General features: G+C 43.4%; 2 protein-coding genes across 2 annotated transcripts in view; both read left to right on the top strand.

The window, feature by feature from the left end:
• Window positions 1–2,651: 2,651 nt before the first annotated feature.
• The window catches only part of TXNRD1 (thioredoxin reductase 1), a 52,866-nt gene continuing 28,902 nt past the window's right edge, over window positions 2,652–26,615 (top strand). Inside the window, 6 exon segments of the mRNA XM_045587575.1 lie at window positions 2,652–2,783; window positions 19,944–20,312; window positions 20,315–20,349; window positions 21,585–21,707; window positions 23,593–23,665; window positions 25,290–25,409. Of these exon segments, the coding sequence (XP_045443531.1) occupies window positions 19,976–20,312; window positions 20,315–20,349; window positions 21,585–21,707; window positions 23,593–23,665; window positions 25,290–25,409 (688 nt within the window). The 5' untranslated portion in view covers window positions 2,652–2,783; window positions 19,944–19,975.
• EID3 (EP300 interacting inhibitor of differentiation 3) lies at window positions 13,989–15,704 on the top strand. Its single transcript, XM_036454737.2, has one exon. The coding sequence runs from the start codon at window positions 14,082–14,084 to the stop codon at window positions 15,222–15,224; it is 1,143 nt and encodes a 380-aa protein (XP_036310630.1). The 5' UTR covers window positions 13,989–14,081; the 3' UTR covers window positions 15,225–15,704.

Below are 26,615 nucleotides of genomic sequence, written 5' to 3'. Positions count from 1 at the left end.
AATGTGGGTTGTATTTGTCTGCCAGGTGGTAAATGTGGTTTCTCACAGCCTTAAGAAACCAGCAGCCCTCTCACCTAAGCTGCTTCAGTCTGGCGGTATCCAGACAAAGAGGTGGGAAGACATTCACTTATTTATTTATTCAGCAACCATACCTAGCTGGCTACTAGTGCAAGTGTAAACATATGACAGTATGGATGGATGAGAGAGCATGGCCACTTGGGTGGCTACAGGTGGCTTGGCATGGCTGGAGTTGTGTACTCTTTAGTTTTCTTAAAACATCCATGACAAGTCTAAACCTGAGTGGGACAAGGAAGAAGAACTATAAGGGGAAGTTGTGTGCTGGTGGAATTTGTCACTTCTCTGAGGATTAGTCAGGGTAGACTCAACTAGTAACTTCCTTTAGGGAATTGCCAGGCTGACTAATCCATTACCTGAGGGCAATGGGTCCCTCACTTTGCTGTACACTCTATAGAATACCCAGGAGTTAAAACAAAACAAAACAAAACAAAACAAAACAAAACCTCATGCCCAGGTGGCACCCCATCCCCATGCCAACCCGAGGCTGGAAACCAGGTGCCAGCATTTGTTTTTTATAAGATCCTCCCGCGATAACACTGGGCAGCAAAGTTCTGGACTCACCGCCTTAGGGCATAGTCCAGTTTTTCTTCATTTAAAACCCACTCTTACTTAGAAATCTGGTTCCAAACAGTCCTTAAACTGTTTCTGTCCTTTTCCTGGGTTGGGGGCGCTATCGGCAAGAAGAGGATGTGGCGTCACCCCAATGGGGGATCCTCGCTAGCTGAGCCAGGGCTGCACGTAGGTGGCGGGGCTGCACGGGCGGCGGATTTCTGCTGTGTCATCCTGACTCTGGCTGCCGGCCCACCCGCGGCGGGGCAGGGCGTGGCTTCCCGGAGCCGCCGGGCCCGGCCGCCGGCCCCACTCACTGATCGCTGCGGTCCCGCATCGCAGTGCACCGGAGAGGCCGGGGCCTTGGAGCGCTGTTCATGTAAGCCTGGGGTTCGCCGGCAGCCACCCCGCTCCGAGCGAGCGGCCCGAGCACCGGGGACCCGGGGACCGAACCCCGCCTGCCCTGCGGGGTGCCTGGGAACGCGGGGAGGGGAGCGGGTGCTGCGGGCGTGTCTGCGCGAGGGAGAGGCTTTTCTCGGGGCCGCGAGCTGCTCGGCGGGCGTTCTCGGCTTAGTCCCGGGTAGTGAAAGCTTAGCCTGTGGTACCGGCCCCCTGGTGGTTCCCTTTCTCTTGCTCCTCTGGGTGGAGACAGCTGGCTTGCACAATATCCGAGAAAATGGGTTTTTGTATCGTTTCTCAATGCACGATCTTTTTTAAAAAATATATATGTTTCATTGATTTTTTTTTTTTTTAAATAGAGGAAGAGAGAGGGATAGAGAGTTAGAAACATCGATGAGAGAGAATCATCGACCAGCTGCCTCCTGCACACTCCCCACTGGGGGATGTGCCCGCAACCAAGGTACATGCCCTTGACCGGAATCGAACCTGGGCTGGGACCTTTCAGTCCGCAGGCCAAACCGGTTTGGGCTCAGTGCACGATCTTGATAGACCCTCGACAGCATTGAGAGGGTGCAATGATTGAAGGACGCTTTCCCAGGGTGTTCACACCATTGAGTCCCCAGAAATCCGGAGAGGTTGGCAAATTATATATGTATTGACATATTTAAGGCTCAGAGCTGTTTGGCTCGCCCTAGGGCAATTAATCAGGGACAGCTGCGCGTGGAGCCAGTGCTGTGATCTGACTTTTTTTCAGGCGATTACATGATAGTGTATGAAAGCACACACCACACTGCCCGGGGGTGGGCCCTCGATCTGCTGTTGACCAGCTTTGTGACCTTGGGCAAGTTAGCTGTTCTGTGCCTCATCCCTCTCTGTGAAATGGACCTGGTGGGTCTCACTTCGAAAAGGTTGTGAAGATTGTGGTTCTATATGCACAGAAGTGTGTTAAGCTGTTATTGTCATTACCAAACAACTACACTTCTAAGCGTTGGTGTGGTCTTTGTCTCATGCATTGGGCCTGATATCAGTGTAACTGGAGTCTTTTTAATTCTGCCACTGACTCACTCTCTGAGTTCATCTGTAAAGCTGGACCACTAGGTCCGTGTGCCATGGAGGGTGTCGCTGCATTGCTCAGGGCGGATAAATCGCCCTCACTGGAAAGTGTTCGTTAACCTGCCCAATGGATTCACATTTCACAGAAACGTTGGAAGTTGGGGTTTGGCGTCCGATAGAGATGCAGAGTTTAAAGGGAAGATTAATAAGTTGGAAGGTGTTTTACAGACCTCTCCATGCCTCAAGCTTCCTTGTGGAGGCTTTCCTGCATTCCGGATGCACCGGGGAGGCAGCACGAGGATGTTTAGGGAGACTTGGTTGAGTCTGAGCGGAGCGCTGGCGCTCGTAGCTGGCCTCGAGGCCATTGCCAGCTTCGGGGGCCCGGGGTCTGAGGTCCTGGGTCCGGGATCCCAGCCCGAGCGCGGGCGCGGGCGCGGGCCGAGGTCGCCGGCAGGTGGCGCTATTGCGCGGGCGGCGGCGCGGGTCGCCCGGGGGCGCGCACGTGGGCTCGCGGAAGCCCCGCCCCCGGCGCGCACTTCCCGCCGCGGCCCGGGCGCCCGCCTCACCCGCGCCCTCTCCGCTTCTGTGCCGCAGAGGACGGGCCGCGCCTCGAGGGAGCGCTGGCCGAGCTGACCGCGGAGCCCGACCTTCCCGTTGTGTTTGTGACGCGCAGAGAGCTAGGCGGCCATGGTCCGACCCTGAAGGTAGGTGAGCGGCGCTAACGTTCCTTCCGCCCGCCGCGCCGGCGCGGGCCCCGCGTGGTTGCCCGCCGCCGCCGCCGCCGCCGCCCGCAGCCGGGGCCCCGGGCCGTGCGCCGACGCCGAGGAGCGGGTCCTGGGCAATGACAAAGCCGCCGCCGGGCCGGCCCGCGTGTCATTCCAGGTTGATGAGACGCTGTGTAAAGCGAACTGGCCAAGGGCAGATGTAACTCATCTCACCTTTAAACATGCATTTAAACAATATATATTTTACTGATTTTTTTTACAGAGAGGAAGGGAGAGAGTTAGAAACATCGATCAGCTGCCCCCTGCACAGCCCCCACCGGGGATGTGCCCGCAACCAAGGTACATGTCCTTGACCGGAATCGAACCCGAGACCCTTCTGTCCGCAGGCCAACGCTCTATCCACTGAGCCAAACCGGTTTGGGCTAAAACTGCATTTTTTTTTTTTTTTTAACGTGTCCCTTCCCTCCTTTTGTCCCTTCCTCTTTCCCAGAAAACCTGAATAACTTAAGGCCTTCTAGGAGAAGTGCACACTTGCTTGTTCAGGGAACTGCTGAGAAAAGGGGACCAGGAAATGCATATCGTTTTTGGCTCCATCCTCCGGGTTAATTCTCGGAGGGGACCCCAGAGAGCCCGGTCCGGTGCAGGGCAGAGCGACCGGGAGCTCATCGCGTGGTTTGAGTTTTCTTCAGGTGGCTCTTTTCTAGCCCAGGGTTAGCATTGGTAAGGGAGGAAAAGAGAAGTCTGCCCTCTGGCCGGTGGCGAGCGTGGTGGCACTCTACCATAGGTCCATTGAGGGAGGGACAGGTCATGCCCCATGGCACTGGCAAAGTGCTGGGAGGCTGGCCTGGGGCATGGGTAGCATTGATGATCTACATCGGGTTGGTTACCAGGTTAGAAGGCCTATAATCCCACCACCTTGACACATTTCTGCTAATTATCCCTTTGTCCTTGTCTGTTTATCTCTATGTGATTTTTAAGAAACGGAACTCATATTTGAACACGGTGCCTCCCGAGAAAGTAAACCTGTGGCACAGATAAATGTAAAATCTACTTAGCTATGTGTGCCTTTAGGAAGGTATTAGCAATTAATTTATATCTTTATTATTTTTCTAAACATTTTATTTACGTTTTTGGAAAACGGGTATAGGAAATGCAGATGGACTTCAAAGACAAATAGCAAGTTAATGGACAATAAAGAGATAAAAAGGCTCTTGGCTTCATTTAAACTAAATTGTGTTACTCAGACCTTGAGTTTGCAGGGGAAATGAGACAAAGGTCTATTAATATTCGTGTCTGATTGTCCTCTTTGTTCCACCTGGTTCATAAAATTGCACTTAAAAAGTTATATGGGCGTTTGCGCTTTCTATAAATTCCACAGATGATCCTTGTTTTTTAACATCCACGGGAGGAAAGAGAATCACTGTGTTTATACGTTTTGGACCCATTTTATTGATATAATCTGATGTTTTCAATTCCATATGGTCATAGGTCATTTCAGACATTTAGGGAAGTGTAGCAACATGAATGAAAGGCACACTACCAACTCACAATGAAATAATTGAGCACATCTCTTTTAAGTAAACTTACCACTCAGCTCTGTATCATTGGGTTTGTTTTGGGTTTTTAATGAGTACTAGGGAGTGGAGGAAGAGACACAAAATCAGGACCACTGGTTTGAAACGTTTGTGAATTTCCACCCGATTGTTGCCCACATTTGGGGCTAACCGGTGGGTTTTGAAAATCTTTAAGGAACATTGGGTTTGAGTAAAGAAAGGCATTTATTTAGTGGAGAATTGAGAGCTTGTAGGATTAGTGTTAAAATCCTAAAGTCCACACCTTAAAGAAAGGTTAAGATTTCGTACTCTGATGGCAATATAAATAATGGAGAGGGGGTTTTTACAAATGTCGGCTCCTCCCTTCGCTTAATAGTTTTTGCCGTTGCCTCCTTTCCTCCTCAGTAAGTAACAGTGGCCACGGCAGAACTCCCCTTGCTCTCATTGCACTATAGAAGAAAAGGGAGCGAGATTCCCATTTCAAGAAACTGATAAGCTCAGTTGACTGACTACCTAGAACACATGTGTCAAACACAAGGCCCGCGGGCCAAATCCGTCCCGCCAGGCCAGGCCTTGCAATGTGGCCCGCACCGCGCTGTCATCACTGCACTCCGCTGCGTTTCCATCACAATGACAGTTTATGACTGTTCAGTAAACCATTCGGCCCGCGATTTAGGCTGGATTTTAGATTTTGGCCCCTTCTCTGATTGAGTTCGACACCCCTAACCTAGAAGAAGGTTTTAAAGAAGCGGTTCAAAAACTGTAGTCTACGGAACACCTACCCAGAATTCTCTGGAGAGCTTATTAAACATGCACTCCTGGCTTTGCCTGAGTCTTGCTAAATAAGCCCTCTGGAAGGGCCCAGGATCTGCCTTTATTATTATTTTTTTTAAAACAAGTCCCCCTCAGGTAATTATTATTAATGCCAAGTTTGGAACTTTAATGTTAAGGTAGTTTAGTCAGGATGGGTTGCTAAATAAGTAGAAGTGAGGAAACAAAGAACTATTCTTTAATACCCAAAATATACTAGTTAGAAGATAGGTAATGGTAACTCAACAGGTGAGTAACAATTTATATGTGAATAGAAAAATAGGGAAATATGCTGTCTGTGGCTAGGACTTTAGATGTGTCCATTAGAATGGGGAGCTACTAAATTCTGAGAACTATAAATAGAGTTCCTATTGCTCAAAGTCATCTGGCTTTCATGAACATTGGAGTTCTTTTTTTTAAAATATATTTTACTGATTTTTTACAGAGAGGAAGGGAGTTAGAAACATCGATGAGAGTCATCGATCAGCTGCCTCGTGCACGCCCCCTACTGGGGATGTGCCTGTGCAGTCCGCAGGCCGACGCTCTATCCACTGAGCCAAACTGGTTTCGGCAACATTGGAGTTCTTAAAGGCATAATGCAGGGATTCTTTATAGGGAACTTGGTATGTAAATCAGTGTCTCTAGGATTCCAGAGCATTGAAACCACTTGTATAAATGCCTTGTGTTGGTATTGAGAGGAACAGCAAAGTGAATGAAAAAGTGCTCATTGGAATACTAAGTGCTGGACATAGTTAAGACTTTAGTAGTCCTAGTAGTTTGAAATAGTAGTTTTGGGAGCTAAAACTTACACTGGCAGCATGGGAGTGTAATTTCTTCAAAGCAATAATAGAAAGGTGACAAACACAAACCAGTGCATGATTAACAGTCCAGGTGAACCGTGAGAGGAGCTCAGATGTGGTCGGGCAGTGGTCAGGCTCCGTAGCCCGTGTTCCAGCCGTGGAGGCGGGTAGACACAGACAAAGGCAGGTCTTCTTTCAAGCCTCATTTCCACAGTCACCAGAAATCAGACTCCTGACTGGATAGACACCAGGAGATGAGGGGTAATTTAGTTACTCTCCAACCATTACCTTTCTCTCCTAATATTCTATCCAAACCGGCAGAAAACATTTCTTTTTATTCTTTCCTCTGAGACAGTTCCATCCGGGGAGATGAGCAGGGAGCCTGCTTTTAGTCTAGTTAAGGGTTGAGGCCTGAGGAGAATTGAAGGACCACTTTGAAGATGAGGAATGTGAACGGGCTCTGATTTAAGAATAAGGAAAAGGGTAAGGACGAACAGGATTTTAAAGGAGGATAGATTACTAGGACTGCAAATGAAATTTATCTGGTGGTGGTTATATAGTACAACTTTTACTAGTTGTAAATCCATGTTGAGACTCAGTGACAACACAAATTTTTTTTTTTTTTTTTTTTTTTTGCTACATTTCACTCTTCTGGTGGTCCAGGGTTCAGGTTTCCTCTGGCCTATCCTGTCTGTTCACCTACCAGGGCCTGCCTGCTTCCTATTTATGTGCCTGCAGTCTGTCTGAACTCTGCCCAGGCTATTTCAGCTACTTACTTCCTCTTGCCCAAAGCATCTCATCAGCCTCTAACTTGCCTTCCACTCCTGATCGTCTCCCTCTCAGTCCAGTCCATCTGTGTTCAGTCATCTTTCTGATTGCTTCTTTGCTGCCCCAAGGTCTGTACCGGTGATAATATGCACAATCCTTAGTTTGGTATTCTGTGTCCTCAGGGCCCTGGGTCCCACCTGTTTTCCTGGTTATTTTCTGCTCTGCTCCCTCACCTACAGAAAGCTCCTGGAATAGTGTTACAGCCGTAGTGTCCAAAGGTCCCTTTTTTGTTTTGTTTTGTTCTTTGGTTCAATTCCTGACTTTCTGCTCAAACCCACTTCCATTAGTCTTAGGAAGGAGATGGTTTATCATCCAGTTTTACAGACGGGAAGATGGAGGCCCTGAGAATGTAAGGGGCATGTCCAGATTACACAGCTGGTTAAAGTGGCAGAGCCAGGAACGGAACCCAAGCCTGTCTGTGACGTCCACTGGGGTGTACTCACGCTTCTGGCACTTGGCTGCGTGTTACTGCTATCGGGATGCACGCCTGGTCTCCCTGCTCAGCCATGATTCAAGGCTGAGCCCATGCAGATCCTGGTATTCCTAGCATAGCTCGGGCAGATTGGAATTCGTTCATTAGATGCTTGCCGAGTGGAACCGCATTCCTCTGTGCCTACTAAATTGTAGCTTCCTTTAGGGTGAAAATGATTTATTGTTGTATTTGCTCTGTGTTTTTATACCTAGTGTGCATTCAGTTAATATTTGTTGAGTGAATGAATGGATGATGTTAGGGCTCACTTCATCACGTACGGGGAGACTCATGTAAGCGAGGTGTTAGCGACAAGGCGTCTGATTTTGTGAAGCTGGGCTGTCTTTGTAGAGACCACGCCCCAAGATGTCAGGGAGAGGGTCTAGGGAGCATATAAAGCAGTTCAGGGTTTTTTTGTTTGTTAGTTTGTTTTTTAATATTCTATTGATTTTTCACAGAGAGGAGGGGAGAGAGATAGAGAGCCAGAAACGTCGATGAGAGAGAATCGACCAGCTGCCTCTTGCACATCTCCTACCGGGGATGTGCCCGCAATCAACGTACATGTCCCTGACCGGAATCGAACCTGGGACCTTTCAGTCCTCAGACCGACGCTCTACTACTGAGCCAAACCGGTTTCGGCGCAGTTCAGGATTTTAAAGAGCTGTGTGACAGCAGTGTTTTCCACCAGTCAACACTGCTCGCAGTCTATGCAGGTGTGTCCAGGTCAACTGAGAGGAAATTCACATTATGTCTATTTCACTGATTGAGCACCTGTGCTTTCATGGTTTAGCTAGGTATACTCTGTTACCTCTAACACAAGTTTGTAGGGCAGAGTGTGTACTTTAAAATTCATTTGTCAACTAATATTTGTATATGACTTTTTACATACAGTCACAACCACTCCCTACGGCAGAGGAGGAAACTGAAGAAAATAAGTGGAAACTAACAAAGCACTAGTTTTGACTTGAACCCAGGCCTCTGGGGCAGAGTTCCTTCTAGGTCGCTTCCTCTGGAAGCCACATACCCAGTGCTTTGCTGCTCTGGTCTGTGAAAGCTATGCTCCTGGTCATTGCTAACTCCTGAGGTGTCCCAAGAGACCTGGTAATTGCTCTTATAACCTGAAAGGATGTATTCTCCTCTGTCACACCCTTGTTTACATTACATCTGGAGTGGCAATTCAGTTGCCACTGGGTTTTCCTAAGTGTTAGTGAAGTGTATGACTTCTACCACAGAGTAAGGTGGAGGTTTTATACACAGTGAAATATTTCAGGGAATGGCTCCAAATTATTTTGTGGGGACTCAACTGTCATTTTATCTTTTATTTCATTAACAATAAAACAGTATGATTTGAATATAGAATAATTATTCAATACCTATTTTGGATATTGTGTTTCTAAAGGAATGGGCCATTCATGGGAAAAACACACACATAATTTTGCATATCGTCTCAGACTTTTTGTGGACCTGCGTCAGAATATTTAATAGATAGGATTACCTTTCAGAGTACTAAACACACATTAATTGAAGCCTTACATTTTAAAATTTTATTATGTCAAATTTCTTTTCAGTGATGTTCGTTATAATGGGATATATTTTTGTATTCCTCCTTATGAATTTAACCTGTAAAACATTTTTCTTTTCCTAAATCAACATCAAGGAGTGAAGCTATTGATTTGTATGTATTTTTTTTCTATTTGGTAACTAATGTTTATTAAACATATGTTGCCTTGGGATAATTTAAGATTTATTACATACTTAACAGTTGAAAATACTGTCAAATCTGTCCCATAATTCTCAATACATATAGTAACTTTATGATGTAAGAAGTAGTATTCCCATCTTCCAAATTAGGAAACTGGAGCCCGAGAGGTTAACACGTTAAGCGCCCAGCTGGTTTTGTCTTCCGGACGGAAAATATAGTGTCAATCATACCTTCCATCCCACTGGAAAGTATAAAATTCCACTAGAAAGGATAGTGGGCGCCGTGTGAGTTCTTTTTCTATTTGGCCAGAAAGAGGCCTGTGACATCCCATCATGTTGGTGTTGAGCGCTGGGGGTTGTGGGACAGACCTCAAGAATGCTTGGAAAGAATGAATCTGAACTACTGTGTTTCCCCGAAAATAAGACATCCTCCGAAAATAAGACCTACTTACAGGTTTCCTTCTGAGTGAAAAATAAGGCATCCCCCCGAAAATAAGCCCCCCCCCTAGGCTAAACATGAGAGATTTGGTCCACTGATTCTGAAAGAAATGGAGTCACAAGAAATTCACCAGGAAATTCAGGAATTAGATTGTTATGATGATGTTCCAGATAGATGATGACATGATTGTTGTTGAATAAATGAGTAAATTCTTGATACTGTAGGATCCAGTTTGTCTGGTTTGTGTTGACAACTACCGTACTACCGTACTGTATACAGGTAATAAATTTTCTTTATTTTTCATTTAACAATAAATGTGTACCGTATTCTTCTTCATGGAAAAATAAGACATCCCCTGAAAATAAGACCTAGCACATCCTTGGGAGCAAAAATTAATATAAGACACTGTCTTATTTTTGGGGAAACAGTATTAGCAAAGGGACTAAAAAAGAATGTAGGCAGGTGACTGACAGGGCGCCTAATGTGTTAAGCAACCTGCCTCAGATAACAGTAACAGCCAGTAGGTCAAGTTTGGAACCCAGGTTTGCCTTCTTCCACTGTTCATGGTCTTTTCAGAAACCCATTGGAAAAGCACGTAACTGCCTTGATCATAGCACAGTTTACCTTCAGTACTCAAGAACCAAACAAAGCAAAAACATACACTCAGAAACATAACCTTAAAGGAAATTAAAAAGAAAAAGAAACTATACCTAGTATCCTAGCATCCTGCTACTCCAAGTCAAGTAGGACTTTTACCACGTCTCTTCACCACAAATAGATACCCTGGCAGGACGAGGAGAGAAAAGCTTTGGTGGGAGAAGAAACAATTATTAGGGAGGTAGCTAGAGGCAGAATAATTTGAAAATATCATTTTATTATTTTCTCTGCCCTACAAACCTGTGTTAGAAGTAATAGAGTATACGTAGCTAAACCATGAAAGCACAGGTGCTCAATCAGTGAAACAGACATAATGTGAGTTTCTTCTCAACTGAGCTGGACACACCTGCATAGACTGCTGAGCAGTGCTGACTGGTGGACAACACTGCTGTCACACAGTCTTTAAAACCCTGAACTGCTTTATATGCTCCCTAAACTCTCTCCCGAACATCTTGGGGCGTGGTCTCTACAAATTATTTCATGGAGTGTAAGACTCAGACTCTTAAACATCTATTTGTTATAGATTAATCCTGAAATAAAATCCCACTGGAAAGGGTAGTGGACACTCTGAGTTCTTTTTCTATTTGGCCAGAAAGAGGCCTGTGATCTGTGACATACATCCCATCATGTTGGTGTTGAGCGCTGGGGGTTTGGGACAGACCTCAAGAATGCTTGGGAAGAGTGAATCTGAACTATTAGCAAAGGGACTGAAAAAGAACGCAGGAAGGAAAACCGAAGAAAGAAAATGGAGGGCCGTATTGAGCCCTCAGCAGCCACTCCTGAAAGAAGAAAAAGGGGAGAAGAGGAGCTCACTTATCTTGGAGGCCAAGTTGTGTCATTGGTTGGTTGCCTGGACTAATATTGATGAATTTTTGCTTTCTTTTACAAGTCATAAAGAAGTTTACCAGTATAACTGCAATTGTGTATTGCTGTCATTTATATAATTACTAGAGGCCCAGTGCACAAATTCATGCATGGGTGGGGTCCCTCGGGATGGCCTGCGGAGATCGGGCCCCAGCTCTTGCCCCCGGCCTTGGCCTGGCACCGCCCCCTCACTTGGTCCACCATCCGGCTTACAGGGTGATCGATTGGGGCCAGGCCCTCGCCTGGCTCCTTCAAGGCCTGGGAGCCAGGTGGTGGCCTCCTTCCCACCTCCTCCCCCCCACACATGGCTGGTCACTGTCCGCCAGGCGATCTGGTCTCTGTTCACATCTGCCTTGGCCTAGTGCCACCTGCTCCACCATCCTACCGTGGTCCTGCTCTCATCGCGGCTGGCAGCGCCTCCACTGCCACCTGCTGCCAACACCGCATCACGGACACCCGCCATGTTCCAGACCACCCCTTGGTGGTTGGCACACTTCATAGCGAGCAGTCGAACTCCCATTGGAACTAGTACTGCCTTAGGGGGCAATTTGCATATTAGGCTTGTATTATATAGGATTACCAATAACTTGACCTTAGGTTAGAAAGTTGCTGTTTAGTGATTTAAGGATTCACAAGTGTAAAAATTCCCATTCTATAAATTATTAGGGAAAGTCATTAGACAAGGAACTTTTACTTTGAGGTGACATCTGAACCTTGTGCTCCAAAGGCAGATTGAAGAAGGCAGAATATAATGCAAGTATGTCTTCTTTCTGAGGCTGATTTAAGTTATGTATTACTAGGGTTTCTTAGGGACAGGGACCTATCATAGAGTGGATTTAGTACTGGAAATCACAACTTAATAATATGGTGCTTTGTCTTATTGTGTTCTGTTGCTTCAAGCAGATTGTGTGGGCTGTTATCTCCTGAGAAATCCCTGTGAAATGTATTAGTAATACTTTATAAGTAGGTGAGGGGAAATGATTTGCTTTTCTAAAGCATTTTGAAATTCTTAGATGAAAGGCTCTGTATGAAGAAATTGGTGTCAGCTATTTTTTCTGAGTCCAGAGAAAATAGGCACCCTAGAGTGGGAAGGTTGTCTTATTTTTATTGACTTGCAAGTGAATATCAGGAGCTCCCAAGAGTATGGTTAACTGTAAGAGCAAACATTTTTGGGTCTGGGACTTGGGACTTGGAATTAGCTATGTGTTTTCTTTGAAGATTTAAAACAAGTTTAAATATTAGTTAGTAATTGGCTGACTTGGAGGCAAAATATAGCCCTTTGTTGCTCGGGGGTCCCAACTGTTTTTCTCTTGCTCTTGCTTTATTTCAGAGAAGGGACAAGCCTGACTTTTTAAAAAGCATCAACTTTCATTTCCTATTTGAAATTAAATCTCTTGCTGCTAAGTAACTTGCAATAGGTCGTGGAAGAAAGTTTTTCATCTATTATCCATTTATATATTAAAATGCATCCATATGAAAACAGCTTTGCTCAGAAGACTTAACACATTTTTTCTTTAGAGAAGCTAACGGTCTGATAGGGCAGAACAATATATATGCACAAGTAATCATAATACATGGTGTTTTTTAAAAATGCATGCTTCTTCCTCAATGACCTTTACTAAAAAAAATGAGTAGTAGTATTATATTTTGGAATAACTTACTAAGTTTTGCTGTTCATGGGTTTGCAAGAAACTTCCTGCTAATGTCAAAGAAAAATGAACCATTAAAACATGTATCCCAGTTTGGGATTCTGAACAGATAGTCATATAATCTTCCACTTCCCAATCGTGTTAAAAGCTCCCATTTCCCAAACAATAAAGTTAACTTTTCAATGAAAAAAAGAAAGAAAGAAAAAGACAAATGAACCAGCCTAGGGGCAAAGGATGGAAGGTAGGGCTAATTTACTTCCTGGTTGCCTTGAAACCAGAGCTGGTAGATGGAGTGTGGTGTGTACTCCTTTAAAAGGAATACTGTTGCAGTGATAAAACGCTTTTTATCTTGTGGGCTGAGCGCATGTTATCTTTAAAAACAAAATTACTCCTTTCCAGTGTTCTGTATAATTTGCAGTCACGTGACTGCTGAGCTGAGCCCTTTCTCCAACTACCAGAATTTCCAGTGAACTAGTGTGAACTTTCCAGTTTAGATTAGTCACCCAATTTACAGCATTCACTTGCATATCCTTATAACAGACTGGGTTTAAAATCTTCATAGCTTTGCTCCCCTTTTAGAGTTCAGATTACTATCCATTCGGTCTGTGGCCTTTAGCCTTTGGCAAGCTCTCAAATAAACAGCTCTTGCAGAGACTGCCCTCACTTTATTCTTCCACCCGTGGGTTGTGGAGAACTGAGGATCACTTGAGTAGTACCCCTCTCCCCATCTTCCAGCTTGCTCTAGCACTGAAATTCGAACACAGGTGACTGCTCCCCGCCCCCTGTCCCTATCCCGAGGTAGGTTGGAGGCGGTTGGTCTTTGGAGGGCTTAAGAGGGCCCACCACAGTAATTGACGCAATTTGCATTTGTATAATAAATAATTGAGTTACAAACAGCCATCATGCAAATGTGCCCTGGGAGTTAGGCCTGCTTGTAATAGGGTTTTTGCATTCTTGCTCCTTAGGGGCGTGGGCAGTTTATAATCCAGGCAGATTTAGTTCTCAAAAAAATAAAAGAATAACCATAGTAACCATGAAAAACCGAGGTCGACCTAACTGCAACATGTGACAACAATCTAAAAACGCAGGACCGTGAGTTCCCCCCCAGTTTTATCAAAGATCACCCAGGTGTTTCTTTGAAAGCTAGCTGACACTGTCCGTAAACGCTACCACAATTCCCATCGCCCAAACGGGTGTTCTTTCCGTGCGCGGTTGGGACCCATTGTTGCGTGTGTGCGTTCTGTGCGCGGCGCGGTACTGCGCGAGGTGGGCTTTCTGCAGGCCCTGCGCCTGGCTCTGCGGGGCGGGGCCGGCGAGGGGCGGGGCCGGCGAGGGGCGAGGGCGGGGCCTCCTGCGACGCCGCCGCCCCTGCGCAGAGGCGGACGCCTCTGCTCTGTCTCCGCTCTGCCTGCCGCCGGCCTTTGACTGCTGCTGCCGCCGCCGTTGTCTGTGCGAAACGTCACGCAGGCCGCTAGCCGAGCGCAGCCCGAGCTCCGCTGCCACCGACATGTCTGATGAGCAGGATTCCCCGAGGGGGGATGAGGAGAAAGGAGAGGAGCCGGTGGCGTGTGCCCTCCTCCCCAGGAGCGCGTTCTCGCTGGCGCGGGCCGGGGAGCTGGACCCCCTGAAGCTGGAGGCGGCGCTGGCGGCCGAGGGCTTCTCGGACTGCTGCTCCGAGGACTGCTCCGACCACCTGAGCTGCGCGGCCGCCCACATCGACCCCAACCTCCTGCTGCTCGTGGCCGACGAGGAGAAATGCCGCAACATCCGCAGGCAGTACCGGCAGCTCATCTACAACGTCCAGCAGAACCGGGAGGACATCGTGAACACGTCCAGCGACTCCCTGACCGAGGCGCTGGAGGAGGCCAACGTCCTGTTCGATGGCGTGAGCCGCACCAGGGAGGCGGCGCTCGACGCCCAGTTTCTCGTCCTGGCCTCCGATCTGGGCAAAGAGAAGGCCAAGCAGCTCAACTCGGATATGAGCTTCTTTAATCAGGTAGCATTCTGTGATTTTCTGTTTATCTTTGTGGGTCTGAACTGGATGGAAGACGACGACCGCGAAGCGCTGAATGGCTGTGATGACAACATAGTCCTCTCCTTCTGGGAGACGGTGCACCGGGAAGCCACCGCCTGGACATCGCGCGCCGAAACCTTCCACTTTCTCTTTGGTTCTTTCAACTCCGAGTCTTCTGCCCCGAAGCGACGACCTGGGCCCCATAAAAAGGCCCTCAGGGTGGAAGAAAATGTGGATATGCCCACCAAGCTCAGGAGGCTGGACCTGAGCAGCAATCAAGAAGGGACAGAAAAGGAAGTGGAAAGAATCTTGGGGCTGTTGCAGACGTATTTCCGAAAGTACCCTGACACTCCTGTGTCCTATTTTGAGTTTGTGATTGATCCAAACTCTTTTTCTCGCACCGTGGAGAATATATTCTACGTCTCTTTCATTATAAGGGATGGCTTTGCGAGAATAAGGCTTGATCAAGACAGGCTGCCGATATTAGAGCCAATTAATGTTAACCAAGCGGGTGAGGAAAATGACCCCAGTTACCATGGCAGGAAACAAGGAGTTATATCTTTGAGTCTCCAGGACTGGAAGAATATTGTGGCGACTTTTGAAATTTCAGAGGCTATGATCACAAGCTCTTACTGAATGTTTTTGTCTTAGTATAGGATGCATTTTGTGGCTTTTCTAAAGCATCATCTCAGAGTGTAAAACCTAAATAGAAGCCCATATTGTATCTTATAAAGTGAGAAAATATTTTCAAGATCAGAATTTGTCTTACTGTGCAGTGTATTTTTCTTGGTCGATTATAAAGTTGTCATGATCTTTTCTGTTATTTAAAAACAATCACTGGCATGTTCATGGAAATTGTTTTGAATGTCCTTTAAGACTTTACTAATAAAATTCAGCTCCAAGTTCCACAAATTAAGAGGTATTTTATAATTTGCAAAAAAAACATCAGTTATGCTGTGTGATATTGTATCCCTCTGTTCCAGGGAACCAAGAGAATCCCATATGGGACTCCTAATCAGGTTGGGGGGAAAGTGGGTTAAAAAATGCTGAATTAAAGAAACACCGCCTAAGGGCAATGAATGTGCAATGCTATCATTGTAAAAACAAACAAAAACACAGGTGCCTTGCTTCATTGCCAGGAAGAATCAGTAAGATTACTTAGTGGGTACCCACATTCTAAATAATTCTCCCATGATTAGATCAAAAGAAATACAGTATCTACTGTAGTAGATGAGGTATCAACTAAGTGGTGAAAGGTTGAATAGGATTGGTCACAGATAGGAACGGTATACTTGACATGGAGGCCAAATATAGGGAATTGTGAGAGGTGTATGGCATTCGAGAGCCGTAATATCTTTTTGAAAACTATTCCAGTTGAATGTTAAGCTGGGCAAAAATGAATCACCTTTTCTGTTAGTATTCTCAGAGGTAGAAGGTATTTTTGTTAGATTATTTCAAACAAAATCTTTCAACATCTAGTTCTAGTCTTTATCTGCTTGGTTAATTTCTTCTTCGGCTCCTAGTTTCTCTTTGTAATTTCTGCTGGTACACTGTGTGTCCTTCAGAAATCAGTGAGGTGTTATTATGTAACAGCCTTGAATATCTGTTCTCAGTTCATTTTGTGCATTTTTTAATAGGGCTTTCAATTCCTGGAACTGCCCCTGTTTCAACTGAAATAATTGATTAATTTATTCATAAAGCCATAAATGCTCTTTTTTCTTTTTCAAATATAAATCAATGCCTTATTTGGAGGTAATTTCTGAAAATTTGGGTTTGTAAGAAAATAGTTTTGAAGGTGCAGTGAGCATGCCTGTAAGCTTCTTTTCTTGAACCCTGTAGGAATTTAATCTTTGGTACTGGTGGGTTTTGCCATTAATCATTATTTGGCAGGTGGATACGTATTTTGCATAGCAATAGTGATAAATTTTTCTATTAAGTCTAGTGTGGTATGGAGAGGGAAAATCCAAAGACTAAATGAATGACATCAAGATTGAGAGGAGAGGTTTTTATATGTGTGGGTAAGGTTTTTGTGTTTTTTTTAAATAATAGTGAAGATTTTTTTCTTTTTTTTATCAGAAATAGAAATTTCTTATGAAACTTGTCCAATTATTTTCCTAACAAATGAATGTTAGATTTCCTAGTTAGTTTGTATGGAGGTTCTGCATGTCATGATCTCCCCACAAGTTCATAATATAGACAGATTAGTTCTCACACAGAATTTTGAAGGAATGCTGACCCTTCCTGGTCGTCTACCACCTTTTTACTTAGAGGTCAGGAAAGCATCTTTTGGTTTCACTTATCATCACCTTAGCCTGTTTCTACCAGTTGAGCCTTAGTTTCCAGAGATTGGCTGTTTGATGAAAAGATACTCTTAAAATGACAGCAAAAAAAAAAAAAAAAAGTGTGTGTGCGCGCGCACGCGCGCGCTCTTTACTTGCCACCAGATTGCTCTGTTAAATGCCTAGTGTCTTTACTAGAAGTATTTGAGACTTAGTGATGACTAAAAGCAATAATAGAGAATGTGAAGGTTTGGGGTCTTATGGCAATTTTTTTTTTTTTTACTAGAACTTTGTTATGTAACAACCACTTTCTGATAGAATAACCTGGGATTAGATCCTGATCCTCTAACATTCTAGAGAGACTTTGGGCAAATTATTGAACCTGTAAACCTTAGTTGTTTTTGTTGTTGTTGTTGTTTTGGTTTGTTTTTTACTACTAAGTGAAAATAATACCTATCTCAAGTTTACAGTAAGGATAAAATTAGAAAATGTATGTGACCGGTACTTTAAAATATGAACAACTGGGTATATAGTGAGAAAAGCAAGAGATTTGTAATCATACAGACTTGAATTCCATTCTTAGTTCATGGTCAAGGATCTTAATCTCTAGTGCTTCTATATTGTCATTTCTTAAATGGGAAAGACATCTTCTTGGAAGACTGTTGTGAGAATTAAATTGGAATACACGTACGCACAAGTGTGCACGTTTATATACACACACACACACACACACACACACACACACCCCGACCCCACCCCATCCCCTGCAGCACCGTATCGCTCACCGTGAGCACTCCTCTTGGTGCCTCATTCTCCAGACCAGGGTTAGAAAGTCCATGCTGCCACCTCCTCTCATGGGGACCATCTCTGCCATGGTTTAGTCACTTTTCAAAGTTTAGACAGGTCTTCCTTTGTTCTAGAAAATCCATTACCAAGCGATTGGAATTGGGGCTTTGTTGATTTACGTAGCAACTACTTGAGTGCCCGCTGTGCCAGCACTGCTCTAGGCACTAGGGGAAAAGTGGTGGACAGAATATGACCCAACTCTCATGGAATTTGTATTTTACTGGGTGTATTAGTTTCCAGTTGCTTCTATAACAGATTACCATTTAGTGGTTTAAAACCAATTATCTTTTACAGTTCTGGAGTTTGGAAGTCCAAAATAAGTTTCTCTGGGCTAAAATATTGTTTCTACACACTTGAATTGCTTTCGGTATTATTTTTGCACACTTGAATTGCTTTTGGCCTTTTTAAGGGGAATCTGGAGCAGTGTTATACTGGGAGGGGGAAAAACATTACTGAGAGGCAGATGGAAGAGAGGAAAGAATAGCTAATACATATGTAAGCCTGGCAAACACCTGCAGGTGGGGTGTTGCATATTTACACTTAATATCCTACTAGAGGCCCAGTGCTCGAATTCGTGCACAGGTGGGGTCTTTGGATAGCCTGCGGGGATCGGGCCCCAGTTTGTGCTTGCAGCCCTGCCTGGCACCCCACCTTGGCCTGGTGCCACCCCCTTATCTGCTCCACCATTCCACCTGTGGGACGATCGATTTGGGCCAGGTCCCCCACCTGGCTCCCTCAGCACCTGGGAGCTGGGTGGTGGCCCCGCCCACTGCTGCCTCCACTCGAACCCACCTTGGCCTGGCACTGCCCGCTCAGCTACTCCAGCATCCCACCATGGTCCTGCTCTTGTTGGGGCACATCGGGGTTGGCAGCGCCTCCACTGCTGTCCACTGCCTGGCCGATACCCCCCTGGTGGTCAGTGTACGTCATAGTGAGCGGTTGAACTCCCGAGGGGACAATTTGCATATTAGGCTTTTATGCTATAGGATAGCATGGCTCTCAGTGAGGTCTGGATTCCTTCAGGGGCCTCTGAGGCTCTCTCAGGAAGTCCTTGAGGTCAAAAATATCTTCGTAATACTAAGATACTGTTTGTCCTTTTCACTCTAATTTTCTTTCAAGTCTACTATCATAAAGTTTTCCAGAGGCTACATGCATGACAATAGAGTGGACACAGAAAAGATATGGGCTGCCTTTTATTAAGACAGACATTAAAGAAAATTAGCAAGATAGAAAACAATGCCACTGTTGCCAACTAAAAATGTTTTAAATAAGTTATGTTTAACATTTAAGATATTTAATAACTTATAATATTTTAAATATTTTCTTAATTTTAATATTGATAAATATTATAAATAAACCCCATTGACCAAAGCTCTTTGGGGTTCTAAAAATTTTAAATTGTAAAGGGATTCTGAGACTAAAAAGTTGGAGAACTCTTCTGTATCAGCTGCTGTGATTAGCAGCCACTATTTCTAGCAGTTGTAATTTAAGGTGAAAGGGGAGAGCATTTTTCTCTAGTCTGCTTACCCAGTCTGTATGCTCCTTTCTTACATTGCCTGGCGGAGCTGTCTTCTCTGTTTATATTTCAGAGAGGGAACCACTTACCTGGAGCTGAATGACAGCAGTGTTGCTTTTAATCTAGATTAAAATTTGAAGACATCATGTTTAGTTCTGGGGTAGCTGAGTGCTTCAGTTGCCCGTCTTTCTAATTTCACACAGTTGAAAATGTTCAGGCTCTCTCAGAGCTTGCTTTGTAAAGTCTGTGCACTGGCTGATATAATTTGACTTTAACCTTGGACCATAAGAACCCAGGTCTGATACAAAATTTCAGCACAGACCAGATTATAAACATTGTTGGAGGAAGTATGTGGCATGATAATGCTGCTTCTCTCCCCCTCCCCCTCCCTTGCTCTAATAGCTATGTTGGGAAAGGTGGTTGCAAGAATGGGTGGTTTTCTTTTAGACAGCCAGTGATTGTGATCTGGCATTTTTGTGTAGAGTAGATGCAGATAAAATGGGGCTGAGATTAAAAATGATTATTTTCCAGAAGAACATCTAAATGCATTTACAAATTCTTTCAGACCAGCAAGTCAGCTTTATGTTCTTTTTAAAAAATTTTTTTCTAGCTTTATGCTCTTTGATACCAACGAGAGTAATGCTTGCTATCTGAAGATTATATGGATCCTTTGATCTGAGTGGCTATTGTTACCAAATTGTTTTCCCCCCACAGTGCCTTGTGCTGAAGGAGGAGCCTCTGCCATAATGCCGGTTGAGGAATACTGGCTGTGTCTGCCAGCCTCTCATGTTAGACCTTTTGTGCAGACCATCAGGGTCACGCAGACTTGTCCCCACTGGTGCTGGGTTCCAGGTGTTCTGCCTTGCGTCCCTGGGCCATCCTGTGTGCCTGCCATGCTGCCATGGGGCAGCCCCAGTGCCGTGCCTCCTCTTCCACCTCTTCTTCTTCCTCCTCCTCTTCCTCCACCACCACCACCACCACCACCACCACCATCACCACCACCATCTTCCTCTATTGCACCCCCTTCCACATCCCAAGCATCCTGTTCTTCTGACCCCAAGCTCAGCCTTTCACCCCCAACATCTGAGGTAGGCAGGAGAAAAATGTAAAGTCTAGGCTGGTAAGTTTGGGGGCTTTTTTTTGTATTAAGGTTAAAACTTGTTTTTTAAAAAACTTTTTTTATGCTTATTAACTTTTCCAGTTATTATCCCATATTAGCACAGATTTTTATTTTAATGAAAGATAATATTAAGTATATCACCAAAACTGTATTCAAAGCTAATGTGAAATGATAAATAATGTGTATAAAAACCAGGGGAATGAAATATATTTTTATATTAAAAGTCTGACAGTTATATTATAAAGCCTGTTATGTGCCAAGTATATGGAATGTAAATACTGAATACAGTACAGGGGGCTCCATGTATAGGTAGATTAAAGAAATGAGCTTTATAGAGTTGTGTATTTTTATTCCCCTCCTCCTTTTTTTATTTAAAATGCCCAGCAGAAGTAGGGACTTTTCCATTTGTCCAACTGATGATTTAGTTCTGAATTTCTAGATTTTATGCCTTACCTAAACAATATAGAAAAGTCTTAAGTATTTGGCTAATCTGTTTCAATGGCTCATCACCAGGCCCCTATCTTCACCTGAAACCCTAGCCCACACACTATTCTACCTTTGACTTGAAAATAAAGATGATTGACAAATTGTATTGATGACCCTATTAAAAACATACAGCACAAATGTTTCAAAACCTAATTTAAAACCTAGTTTAAAAATTCTAGGATATGCCCTAGGCCTAGCTGGTTTGGCTTAGTGGGTAGAGCATCAGCCTGCAGACTGAAGGGTCCCAGGTTCGATTCTGGTCAATTTCACATACCCAGGTTGTGGGCTGGATCTCCATTGGGGGACATGCAGGAGGCAGCCAATCAATGATTCTCATTGTTGTTTCTGCCTCTCCCTTTCCCTCTCTGAAATCAATAAAATAAAAAAATTAAAATAATTAAAAAAAATATATAAAGAACAATCCTAAGATGCTTCTTCAATATTAAAAAAAAAAAAAAAAAAAAAAAAAAAAAAAAAAAACTAGGACAAAAGGACGGATCAAATTTAATTTAGGTCTAAATCGATTTTGTTGGGCCATCAGCACCTTACTTACGTGACACTTCTGAGTAGCTCTCTGTGATGCGAGAAGATTGAAAGTTTCATTTGTGTGCTGTGATATAAATCAAACAACATTTTTTCTTTGAAAAATTCCTTTTTCTTTTCTTTAAAGAAAGGAATTTCAAAAAACCCTTCAGACATTGCTGCCTGTAAGTTAAACTATTTTCCCTTTCATTGTTTTTGTTCTTTAGGCTTATCAAGAGGGCAGACTTCAAAAGCTACTAAACATGAACGGCTCTAAGGACCCTGCGGAGTCCTACGACTATGATCTCATCATCATTGGAGGGGGCTCCGGAGGACTGGCCGCTGCTAAGGCAAGTCTTGGTGTGCGTGATGTGGGTTACTGCAGTTCTCCAGAGTCGCTGTGGAATTGGTTTGAGCCACTTTTGTAACATTTTGCACATTAACTTGGTAGAACTTGTTAAGGGGAAACTTTGTAAATCATTTTTCCAGCTTGAACTAGATGTTCTTTATTTAAAAAAAAAGAAAAAAAGATATTTGTATTGATTTCAGAGGGGGGTGGGGGCAATGATGAGAGAGAATCATTCATGGGCTGCTTCCTGCACTCCCCACACTGGGCATCAAGCCCGCAACACTGGCATGTGGGCTGACCAGGAATTAGATTTGACCTCCTGGTTCATAGGCCGATGCTCAACCACTGAGCCACGCGGTCCGGGCTGAACTATATGTTCTTTACATGAAAGTACTGGGCCTAGTATTGTTGGGATGCATTTTTATTCGTTTTAAGTTTGGTTGATTTTTTTCAAAGATAATAAGGGTGTTGTATGGAAATGGTTTGAAATTAAATATATTTCTTATTCTTAATAAATATTAATTTTTTTTCACTTTGATGTTCCTATTCACATCTCCTCTTCCACTATAAAAAGATGGAGAGAGTGGTTAGATTTCTTAAACTCAGTAAAAATGATTTGCCTCTTGTGTATATACTGTGAGCTAAGAGAGTAACCACTAACACTGGCCTGGGGGTGGTAGGTAGAGGATTACAAATAAGAGAGGTTGGTGTGAGATCGCTAGTCCTGAATTGAGATTCATTCGCCATGTGTGAAGGGGCCCTTGGAACTATCATTCTTGCTGAAGAGGTTCTTTTAAAAGATGGGGTGCTTATACTTCTTGTAGCTTGTGGTGAATCAGTAAAAGTAGATTCAAAGGAAGCTGTCCAATGTTTGAATAGGCCAATATCTGGTATTAAGCAGTGCTTTGCTATAAATGACTAAGACCTAGTATTGTGTATATGTATTTTACTGAAGTGATGTTAGTTTTGGAGGACACATAGACTCAGTACTTTCAAATAACCTTGGATGTCTAGTTGCCAATACACAAAGCTTATTCTGTGACAGAGATAAAGGATGCTCTTCAAGATGAACTTTTGACAATTGTCACTCCCCTAAAATAGATTTGGAAGTCTTATAGATCACCTTATTCATTGGTCCTCACATAAGTAAATCTGACAAATTTAAAAGAAAAACTTCTCCAACATTCTGCCTAGAAACAAGTAAAACTTAAAAAGATTTTTAAAAGTATATATTTTTTATAGGATATAAACTGGTTCAAGAGTTGTAAACTATCAGTAAATCTGTTTTATTGGCAACATAGCTTTGAAATGGTCATATGTTTTTCAGATTATCCCTTAATTTGTTATTGTTTGTGTGGAATTATATAAGAGGATGCTAAGATTTCCAATTGATGGACAATTTTATAACTGTAATTTGTGTGTTCTTAAAGCCACCCTTAGGATTATCTAAGTATTGCTTAGTTGTTGTTGTTTATATGTTGGTTTGTTTGTTTATATTTTATTGATTTTTTACATAGAGGAAGGGAGAAGGATAGAGAGCTAGAAATGTCGATGAGAGAGAAACATCGACAAGCTGCCTCTTGCACACCCCCCACTGGGGATGTGCCCGCAACCAACGTACATGCCTCTGACCGGAATCGAACCTGGGACCTTTCAGTCCGCAGACCGACGCTCTACCACTGAGCCAAACCGGTTTTGGCAGTATTGCTTAGTTTTTTTCTTGAGGTAGCACTAATTTTGGTATACTAGTATGAAATTCTAAGGTATTAATAACTGGTTATGCTTTAGACATTGCAGTGTAATAAAAATAGATGGATTTTTTAACATCCCATTTCTAGTCTATCATGTTAACTTTTCCAACTCATTATAATAATTTTATTTTCTAGGAGGCAGCTAAATATAACAAGAAGGTGATGGTCTTAGATTTTGTCACTCCAACTCCTCTTGGAACTAAATGGGGTAAGTATATAAAATATTTTAGAAATGAATATTTGTAGGAGCAGGTTTTTCCTTGGTATTGGTTTAAATGGCTCCTAAAACCCAATTATAAATTAAAAATTAAACAAACACCCAGCCCTGGCTAGTGTGGCTCAGTTGGCTGGAGCATCATCTATTCTGTACACCATAAGGTGGAGTGTTCAATTCCTGGTCAGGACACATACTCAGATTGTGGGTTCAGTCCCTGGTCGGGGTGTGTGGAGAGCAACCAATCCATATTTTTCTTTCACATCGATATTTTTCTCTCTCTCTTCCTTTCTCTCAAATCAATTAAAAATACAAACCCCAAAACATATACCTTTTACTTATGCTGTGTTAAAATGGGTTCCAGTTAAATGTTGAAAATTTAGATTCCTTGGAAGTCAAGATTATACAAAACCTTGTCCACAGCTTGTGTGATGATTCAAAGCTAACTCATACCATTTTGTTCACCTCACCACCCACCTACATATTACTCTCATGGAGATAGCTGATGCATCAAATAGCCTTCACCATGTTTTAAACTCAAGCATGCTAATGTATATATATTTTTTAATGAATTCTTTTTTTTATATATTTTTATTGATTTCAGAGAGGAAGAGAGAAGGAGAGGTAGATAGAAAAACATCAAAGATGAGAGAGAATCATTGATCGACTGCCTCCTGCATGCCCCTTACTGGGGATCGAGCCTGCAACCCAGCATGTGACCTTGGCTGGAATCAAACCTGGGACCCTCAGTCCTCAGGCCGACGCTCTATCCACTGAGCCAAACCAGCCAGGACTTAATGAATTCTTTTGTGAGAATCAGCAAAAGCTAAAGACCACGCCATCTTCTTTAAAACTTGCTCAAATATTGAGGCCTGCGCAGGTCCCAACCTGACCGTGGTTTGGAGTTGCTATCTGCCTCATAAAGTAAAGTAGAGGATTTGTCTTCTGGGAGGACTGAGTGGTCTCCTTTGAAAAAGCCTCTCACAGTCGGCTTTGGCGTTTTCGGGAATAGGAGGGCAAGGACTGAGGCCTCAGGAATCTGGGCTTTCGTTTGAGATAGAGAAAGAAGATAGTGGTTATAACTAGCAAGTCCAAAGTAGGGGATAGTTACCTCTGGAACATGTCGCTGTTAACCCAGTATGGGCTTCGTGATAGTCATAGAGGTGGATTCCTTAATGATAAAATAGTAATAAAAATGCAGTTTATAAAATGCTCATATACACCAAATTTTTTATGTAGTTCCAGACCACTTCAGTTCAATTATGCTCAGTTTCACAACCCCTTTATCAGGTAGTTCTGCTCATAGATTCCGTGGCAAGTGTGGGTTGTACACAAAGTAAAATTTCAATTTCTGACATCTTTATTAGTAGGCAATTAATTTTGAATCTTTGAAGCCTGTGGATATTTGCTCATTTTTGCGTTTTCTGATGTGTCTGTGTTTGGTATATAAGGCTACCTGAACTTAGAAATGTCACAAGACTGAGGAATAAATTTGTATACACAGTATTGGCTACATTAAGCAAATAAATTGTGGTTCATAGACTGGCAATAATTGTGGATCTTTTTCTTTGAAGGATTGTAAAGCAGGTCGTGAACTGATCTCTCCCTGTTGTTGCAGGTCTCGGAGGAACATGTGTGAATGTGGGCTGCATACCGAAGAAGCTGATGCACCAGGCAGCTTTGCTAGGACAGGCCGTGCGGGACTCTCGGAACTATGGCTGGAATGTGGAGGAGACCGGTATGGGGGAAAAGCTGTTGCTCCCTTAGTGCTCTGGGGGGTTTGAGCTGTGATCTTGCAGAACATCATTTTTATGAGACTAGCAATAACCTGTAAGTTTTTGTTGTTTACATTTTTAATGTTTAAAATTCCTGCTGTTATCCTGTGTCAGGTGGCGACATAGCTATTACGGTAAGAACAGCTGTTGCACTTGGAGTTTATTTCTTTACTAGAAAACCAGAATTCTTTTAAAGAAATCCTGATAGAGAGTTTCATAGAGGAGTACGAATTACATTTACTTGCCTTTGAAGCTGTTACATTTTTCTCGGTTCAAAGAAGTCTGTTTCATGAGGTGATATTTTGGGCATGGAGAGATGGCTTGTTTGTTGAGCAGAGGATGATTGGTCTTTGTCAGATTGTAAGTATTTGGAGCTGGTTGGTGTGGCGTAGTGGTTGAGCATTGACCCATAAACTAATAGGTCAGGTCACTGGGTTGATTCCTGGTCAGGGCACATGCCCGGGTTGCTGGCCTGATCCCCAATAGGGGCCATGCAGGAGGCAGCCAATTGATGATGTTTCTCTCATAGATGTTTGTATCTCTTTATGCCTCTCACTTTGTTTCTAAAAATCAGTAAAAGCCTATTTTTAAAAAAGTATTTAGAGTACCCTAGAAAAGTTGAAGAGGAATTTGTTGACTTTATCTGGTAGGAGAATAATATGAGGCCAGGCATAGTTCATGGCAATTAATGACCTATATCACTGTGTCCGTGGAGAGTGAACTCCAGCCCCTATCTGATTTTACCGTTTCTCCGAAAATAAGACAGTGTCTTTTATTAATTTTTTCTCCCTAAGTTGCGCTAGGTCTTATTTTCAGGGGATGTCTTATCTTTCCATGCGCTAGGTCTTATTTTTGGAGGATGTCTTATTTTCAGGGAAACACGGTAGCTCTGAGACCTATGGGTTATGAGACATTTGAAGGGAATCTTTCATCCAATAGCTAGGGTAAATTATTCTGTGGCTTTTTTTTTTTTTTTTTTTAGTTTTAATTAATAGTTGATTATTTTTTTTGAAAAAGCCTACATGCATGCTTTGAAAATGTTTGCTTCCACTCAAACTAGTCATGCTTCCTTTATTGATGCTTTTCTTTTTCATTTAAAATCAGCTTTTTTTCCAAGTCTGGAATCTTAGAAAACCAGTTACTTTAAAAGTTTTCCTGGGGTCATCTCT

The sequence above is a fragment of the Pipistrellus kuhlii genome, unplaced genomic scaffold (assembly GCF_014108245.1).
Source record: "Pipistrellus kuhlii isolate mPipKuh1 unplaced genomic scaffold, mPipKuh1.p scaffold_m20_p_3, whole genome shotgun sequence".
NCBI classification, from domain to species: Eukaryota; Metazoa; Chordata; class Mammalia; order Chiroptera; family Vespertilionidae; genus Pipistrellus; species Pipistrellus kuhlii.
This window is presented reverse-complemented; position numbering and strand designations above follow the sequence as displayed.